Source organism: Chiloscyllium plagiosum, unplaced genomic scaffold (genome assembly GCF_037043375.1).
Source record: "Chiloscyllium plagiosum isolate Xiang-an unplaced genomic scaffold, Cpla_swu_hap1 HiC_scaffold_13, whole genome shotgun sequence".
In the NCBI taxonomy this organism is placed as follows: Eukaryota; Metazoa; Chordata; class Chondrichthyes; order Orectolobiformes; family Hemiscylliidae; genus Chiloscyllium; species Chiloscyllium plagiosum.
The window spans coordinates 79178955-79186875 of record NW_028270151.1 but is presented as its reverse complement, the minus strand read 5'-3'; the positions used below and the strand labels follow the sequence as shown (position 1 = coordinate 79186875).

General features: G+C 53.9%; 1 protein-coding gene across 8 annotated transcripts in view; it reads left to right on the top strand.

The window, feature by feature from the left end:
* The first annotated feature begins 2528 nt into the window (after window positions 1-2528).
* ilkap (integrin-linked kinase-associated serine/threonine phosphatase) overlaps window positions 2529-7921 on the top strand; it is a 50850-nt gene continuing 45457 nt past the window's right edge. For 2 of the 8 annotated variants that reach the window (XM_087993811.1, XM_087993809.1), the window contains exon 1: window positions 4912-5641. Coding sequence is in view for 3 of the 8 variants with exons in the window: in XM_087993803.1 (XP_087849929.1) it covers window positions 2555-2585 (31 nt within the window). In the remaining 5 variants the exon portion in view is untranslated. Of the gene's footprint in view, window positions 2586-4908; window positions 5642-6636; window positions 6796-7537; window positions 7560-7921 lie in introns of those variants that run through there. The other 6 variants (XM_087993803.1, XM_087993812.1, XM_087993806.1 and 3 more) reach the window with 6 other exon arrangements.

Here is a 7921-nt window from a genome sequence, read left to right as displayed (position 1 = left end):
GGACCTGCATTAGGATCTCAAATATTCACAATATCCATTAATGACTTGGATAATGGAGTAAAAAGTCAACTATCCTAATTTGCTGACCTCATAAAATTAGGCAGAATTGTGGACAGTGTTGATGCCAGCATAAAATTATAACAGCATATTGATAGATTAGGGTGAATGAGTAAAGCTGGGGCAGATGGATTTCAATACAGGCAAGTGTGAGGTTACCCATTTTGGACCAAAAAAGGATAGGTCAGAATATTTTTAAGATGGCACAAAGTTACTTACAGTGAATGTCAAATGAGATTTCGGGGCTCGGGTGCATAGATCTTTTAAATGCCACAAATGGGTGCAGAAAATGAATAGATTAGATGACTTATAGTGTGGAAAAAAGGCCGTTCGGCCCAACAAGTCCACACCGACCCTCCGAAGAGCAACCCACCCAGACCCATTCCATTACGTTTACCCCTTCACCTAACATTACAGGCAATTCAGATTAGATTAGATTACATTACAGTGTGGAAACAGGCCCTTCGGCCCAACAAGTCCACACCGACCCGCCGAAGCGCAACCCACCCATACCCCTATATTTACCCCTTACCTAACACTACGGGCAATTTAGCATAGCCAATTCACCTGACCTGCACATCTTTGGACTGTGGGAGGAAACCGGAGCACCCGGAGGAAACCCACGCAGACACGGGGAGAACGTGCAAACTCCACACAGTCAGTCGCCTGAGGCGGGAATTGAACCCGGATCTCTAGCGCTGTGAGGCAGCAATGCTAACCACTGTGCCATCATGCCGCCCACGCATGGCCAATTCACCTAACCTGCACATCTTTGGACTGTGGGAGGAAACCCATGCAGACACGGGGAGAATGTGCAAACTCCACACAAACGGTTGCCTGAGCCGGGAATTGAACCTGGGTCTCTGGCGCTGTGAGGCAGCAGTGCTAACCACTTTGCCACCGTGACGCCCCAAAAATAGTCAAAAGGCTAATAGAATGCTATCCTTCATGTCTAAATGGCTTGGTTATAGGGCTGAGGATGTTATGCTGCTGCTACAACACATTCTAGTTGGACCCCATTTAGAGTACTGTGAGCAGGTCTAGGCACCACACCTTAGAAAGGATATTTTTAGCTCTGGAAGGAGTTCAATGCAAGTTTGTAAGGATGACACCTGAACTTCAGGAGTTAAGTTTATACTTAATTCCATAGAATTTAGAAGGTTAAGGGGTGATCTAACCAAAGTCTTCAGAATATTAACAGGGAAAGATAGGATAAAGATAAACTCTTTACACTGGTTGAAGATTCTAGAGGAGAAAGTGAGGACTGCAGATGTGGAGATCAGAGCTGAAAATGTGTTGCTGGAAATTAAATGATTAGATTCCCTACTGTGTGGAAACAGGCCCTTTGACCCAACAAGTCCACACCGGCTCTCCGAAGAGTAACCCACCCAGACCCATTTCCCTCTGACTAATGTATCTAACTCTATGGGCAATTTAGCATGGCCAATTCACCTCTGAGAAGGGCTTATGCCCGAAATGTCGATTCTCCTGTTCCTTGGATGCTGCCTGACCTGCTGCGCTTTTCCAGCAACACATTTTCAGCTCTGAAGATTCTAGAACCAGGGACATAGCCTAAGAATTGGGGCCAAACCATTCAGGTCCGAGATTAGAAAGCACTTCTATAAAGATCTTCCTCAAACTGATGTCAATGCAAATTCAATTGTTCATTTTAAATCTGAGATAGACAAGTTTTAATTAAGTAAGGTATCAGTGGATGTGGGCCAAGGTAGCCATATTGAGTTAGGCCACAGGTCAGCCATGATCTCACTGAATAGTGGAGCAGGCTCAAGGGGCTGAATGACGTACTCCCTTTCCTGTGTTCCTACAATCTGCCAATATACTAATGATTTGATTTGTTTTTTTAATTGGGGGGAATGACAAAGTCTAACTGAGCGCATTTAGTATTGAAACATATTAAATGTATGTAAATGCCCTGGCTATGCATAATTAGAGCCAAGAGTGTGGCGCTGGAAAGTACAGCAGGTCAGGCAGCATCCAAGGAGCGGGAGAATTGACATTTTGGGCATTAGCCCTTCTTCAGGAATTATAGGATTGCCAGCTAGCTCAGGTGGTTGGATGAGCTGGTTTACAGCGTAGTGCGAATGCCTAAGGCTTGGGTTCAATTCCTGCTGGTGGTTAAGGTTAACAATGAAGGACTTGCCCGAGAATGTGGTGACCCTCAGGTCACGCCACCACCTCTCAGCCTGGAGACATCCCCTTGACCAATCCTGCGGGAGGTGGGTGTTCACACACAATGAGATTGGGCGGAGAGACCGTGCGCTAGGACCCAGAGGAGGCGGGACGCGTGCGCAGTGACCGGGCACTAGGACCCTGTGTGTGTTTAGGCCGCGGTTGGAGCCTGGGCCTAGGAGTTTGTCGGGCGGTCGGAGGAGAAGCAGCGGCGGGAGGGAGGGCAAGGAGAGAGAGTTGGAGTCCGGGAGTGGGGCTGGGGCGGTCCAAGAGGCTGAGTCAGGTGGAGGAGGGGGAGAAAAAGGGGATGGATTTGTTTGAAGACCTGCCTGAGCCCGGTAAGGACATGGGACTGGGGCGGGGTCTCAGTCCCAGCCCCCCCCCCACCCCAGAGGGTGTAGTCTCAGGGCTGACCCCCGGGGGGGGTGAGGGGAATGAGGGTGTAGTCTCAGGGCTGACCCCCGGGGGGGGGTGAGGGGAATGAGGGTGTAGTCTCAGGGCTGACCCCCGGGGGGGGTGAGGGGAATGGGGGTGTAGTCTCAGGGCTGACCCCCGGGGGGGGTGAGGGGAATGGGGGTGTAGTCTCAGGGCTGACCCCCCGGGGGTGAGGGGGGGGGGGGGAGGAGGGGAATGGGGGTGTGGTCTCAGGGCTGACCCCCGGGGGGAGGGGGGGGGGGGAGGAGGGGAATGGGGGTGTGGTCTCAGGGCTGACCCCCGGGGGGTGAGGGGAATGGGGGTGTAGTCTCAGTGCTGACCCCTGGGGGAGGGGGGGGGGGGAGGAGGGGAATGGGGGTGTGGTCTCAGGGCTGACCCCCGGGGGGTGAGGGGAATGGGGGTGTAGTCTCAGTGCTGACCCCTGGGGGGGGGGGGGGGGAATGGGGGTGTAGTCTCAGGGCTGACCCCTGGGGGAGGGGGGGGGAGGAGGGGAATGGGGGTGTGGTCTCAGGGCTGACCCCCGGGGGGTGAGGGGAATGGGGGTGTAGTCTCAGGGCTGACCCCCGGGGGGTGAGGGGAATGGGGGTGTAGTCTCAGGGCTGACCCCTGGGGGGGGGGGGGGGGAGAATGGGGGTGTAGTCTCAGGGCTGACCCCTGGGGGAGGGGGGGAGGAGGGGAATGGGGGTGTGGTCTCAGGGCTGACCCCTGGGGGGGGGGGGAATGGGGGTGTAGTCTCAGGGCTGACCCCCGGGGGGGGGAGGGGAATGGGGGTGTGGTCTCAGGGCTGACCCCGGGGGGGGTGAAGGGAATGGGGGTGTAGTCTCAGGGCTGACCCCCAGTGGGTGAGGGGAATGGGGGTGTAGTCTCAGGGCTGACCCCCAGGGGGTGAGGGGAATGGGGGTGTAGTCTCAGGGCTGACCCCCGGGGGGGGGTGAGGGGAATGGGGGTGTAGTCTCAGGGCTGACCCCCAGTGGGTGAGGGGAATGGGGGTGTAGTCTCAGGGCTGACCCCCAGGGGGTGAGGGGAATGGGGGTGTAGTCTCAGTGCTGACCCCCGGGGGCGGGGGGGGGTGAGGGGAATGGCGGTGTGGTCTAAGTGCTGACCCCCGGGGGGGTTGGGGGAATGGGGGTGTAGTCTCAGGGCTGACCCCCCGGGGGTGAGGGGAATGGGGGTGTAGTCTCAGGGCTGACCCCCAGGGGGTGAGGGGAATGGGGGTGTAGTCTCAGTGCTGACCCCCGGGGGGGTGAGGGGAATGGGGGTGTGGTCTCGGCTGACCCCCGGGGGGGTGGGGAATGGGGGTGTAGTCTCAGGGCTGACCCCTGAGGGGTGAGGGGAATGGGGGTGTGGTCTAAGTGCTGACCCCCAGGGGGTGAGGGGAATGGGGGTGTAGTCTCAGTGCTGACCCCCGGGGGGGGGGGGGGGGGGGGGGTTGAGGGGAATGGGGGTGTGGACTCAGGGCTGACCCCCGGAGGGGTGAGGGGAATGGTGGTGTAGTCTCAGGGCTGACCCCCGGGGGGGTGAGGGGAATGGGGGTGTGGTCTCAGTGCTGACCCCCAGGGGTGAGGGGAATGGGGGTGTAGTCTCAGGGCTGACCCCCGGGGGGGGGTGAGGGGAATGGGGGTGTAGTCTCAGGGCTGACCCCCGGGGGGGGGGGGTGAGTGGAATGGGGGTGTAGTCTCAGTGCTGACCCCCGAGGGTGAGGGAATGGGGGTGTAGTCTCAGGGCTGACCCCCGGGGGGTGAGGGGAATAGGGGTGTAGTCTCAGGGCTGACCCCCGGGGGGTGAGGGGAATGGGGGTGTAGTCTCAGGGCTGACCCCTGGGGGGGGGGTGAGGGGAATGGGGGTGTAGTGTCAGGGCTGACCCCCGGGGGGGGGGGGTGAGTGGAATGGGGGTGTAGTCTCAGTGCTGACCCCCGAGGGTGAGGGAATGGGGGTGTAGTCTCAGGGCTGACCCCCGGGGGGTGAGGGGAATAGGGGTGTAGTCTCAGGGCTGACCCCCGGGGGGTGAGGGGAATAGGGGTGTAGTCTCAGGGCTGACCCCCGGGGGGTGAGGGGAATGGGGGTGTAGTCTCAGGGCTGACCCCTGGGGGGGGGGTGAGGGGAATGGGGGTGTAGTGTCAGGGCTGACCCCCAGAGGGGTGAGGGGAATGGGGGTGTGGTCTCAGTGCTGACCCCCGGGGGGGTGAGGGGAATGGGGGTGTAGTCTCAGTGCTGACGGCCCCCCAGGGAAAGGGAGCTAGTCTCTGTGGTGGTTCCCCCAGGGGGAAGGTGGGGCTTCTTTGTGCTGGGCTCCAAGGGCTGAGCAGCTCTCAGTGCTGGCCCCTCCAGGCGGTCAGGGTGTGAGGACAGTCTTCGTGCTCCCCCTCAAGGAGTGGATGTGTGTGTCTCAGTAGTGGCCCCCAGGGAATGGTGAGGGGAGGGGAGGTGGGATGTTTTGCAGTACTGGCTCCTGGAGTGATGGAGGGCAAGCTTGGTGCTGGCTTCAAAGGGATGGGGGTGTCAGTCCTCGCCCCCCCGGGGATTAGGACATCTCTCCGTGCTGGCCTCAGGGGGTGGCTCTCTCAGTGCTGGCAGAGAAGAAGGGTCAGGACACGTTTGGGGATTGCTCTGATTATTGTCACAAATCTGTTTGTGTCTCTTGATCTGCACCTGGACTGTGTGTGAAACAGTTTTCACAACTGTACTAAACACTGAGAAGGAGAGTAACAGGCAAACACATGGCAGATTAAATTTAAATGCAGAGATAAGTGTGAAATGATTCATCTCGTAGGAGGAACAGGCAGAGGCCATATAAATAGTCCAGGCTTAAATACGAGTGTAGGACGGGAGAGAATTGGGATGGATACTGACTAAATCTTTGAAGTAGACAGGCTGAAGGCCTCAAGAACACAGCATGCCAGGCAGTATCAGGAGGTGGAGAAGCCAACGTTTCAGGTGTAACCCTTCTTCAGGACTGGCGGTGTGTATAGGGGGAGCTGCAAATAAAGGGGGTGGTGGGGCAGGGTGGTGAATTGGGGATAGGTAATGACAGATAGAGGGTACGACTTGTACGGCCAATGGGAGGAATGAATCCAATTGGTGTCTGGGAGGAGTGGAAAGGAAGGGGAGGGGCCTGGAAGCGAATCGGGTGATGGGAGCAGAGGTAATGTTGAGTCCTCTGTGCGGTAGGCTGTAGGTGGAAGATGAGGTCTTTTTCTTCCAATTTATAGTTTGGTTCGTTGTGGCAATGGAGGTGGCCAAGGATGGTCATGTCGGAAAGGGAATGAGAAGGGGAATTAAAATGGGTGGTGACTAGGAGGTCCGGTTGGCCCCTGCGGGCCCGACTCAAACACTGGTTAAAACATTCCCTATGTTTACATTTGGTCTCCCCGATGTAGAGAAGACATTGGGGCCCCAAACAGTCCTTCCAGGTGTGATAAGAGGTTCACCTGCCTCTCTTCCAACCTAGTTTACTGCATCTGTTGTTCCCAGTGTGGTCTTCTCTACGTCGGAGAGACCAAATATAAATTTAGTAAACATTTCACCGAGCATCTCAGCCAGGGCAGACAGTACCTCCCAGCTGGTACCCATTTTAGTTCCCCTTCTCACTTCCTTTCCGACATGACCATCCTTGACCTTCTGCATTGCCACAATGAACCAAACTGCAAATTGGATGAACAACACCTCAGCCCAGAGGACTCAACATTGAGTTCTCCAATTTCAAATTGCTTCCCTTCTTATCCCCCGACTCCATTCCCAGCCTCTTTTTCCCCTCCCACTCCCTTTCACTCCTCGCACCTACCAACCGGATTCATTCCTCCCATTGACCAACCAGGCTATACTCTCTGCCTGTCTTCACCTATCCCCACTTTACCACCCAGCCCCCCACACCCTCTTTATCTCCCCCTACACCCACCCCCAGTCCTGAGGAATGGTTACACCTGAAATGTTGATTTCTCCACCTCCTGATGCTGCCTGGCTTGCTGTGTTCTTCCAGCCTCCTGCCTGTCTACTTTGGATTCCAGCATCTGCAGGTTTTGTTTGTCGCTGTACCTAAACTTTTCAAGCAGGATAAGCTTTTACAAAAAGATAGTTTCTTTTTCTAAAAGAACATGTACAATGGAGAGTACAAAAGTAAGGACATTATTGCTAAATATTTTGACTTAGAGATACTGGTTTATTCCCTGATAGAATATTGTATTTAATTCTAGATGGTGCATTATAGGAAAGTGCCAAGATCTCAGATAGGGTGTAAAGTGGATTTACCAGACCAGTACCACAAGGCATGGCATTGAATGAAGTTGGGGTTGTTCCTTTTGAGCAGAGTAGGTCATAGGATGAATTGATCATGGTGTTTAAAATTGTGAAGGGTTTGGGCAGAATAAATAAAGGTAAATGGGTTTTGTTCGAGAAATTTGGTAACCAGAGAATTCACGCTTGGGGAAATGAGCGAAGACTCAGAGGTGGCACGTGGATTACAATCTTAACAAGTTATTAGGATCTTGGTATGTAGGCTGAAAGGGTGGTGGTTGCGGATTCAGCTTTTGAATAACGTGAAGCATTTTCACAGTATTGTAACAACACTGTATCATGTTTTTATGCAGTGAGTTACAATCCAGAATACACTTGCTGAAAGGGTGGTGAAACCAAGCAAAATGAAGCTGACAAACTGTTCTGCTTTGGTGGATCATCGTGTTCCACATACTCTGAGTAATTCTGCTGTATCTGATCTCTAACCTGGGACACATTCTCCCTAGTTCTGCAGATTCTTCAGTGTTCCCTTGACATTTCGTTACTGCACCTGATTGCTTCTTTCAGTCAAAACAGATTCCCCCTTTTCCACTTGCCACCTCATCGCAGAGGCCATCAACTCTATCTCGGCAAAGGGCCCATGCAGGGTATGAACAGAGATGCTTTTAGGAATGAACGTGAATGAGCTCAGGATTGAAACCTACCTGTAAATCAATATCTTTTAAAAGTATACAGTATTTCAAAATAACTTATTTAAATCAGTTAAAAATTACCATGAAATCCAGAAAAGTAATCGAGCTGCATTACAATTTGGGAGATGTTTTAAAGTCACTCTGGGGTTCAGTACTGCAGTGGAGTCAACAATGTGTCCTGTGAGAAGGCAACATAGGATAATGCCGGATTTAGAATTGCAGTAGAGATTTACGCTGAAGATCATGTAGTGGTTTTGGGGGTCGCCATGGGTATGAGAGCTCTTTCCCCATCCTGCTTCTGTCTGGAAAGTACTCGG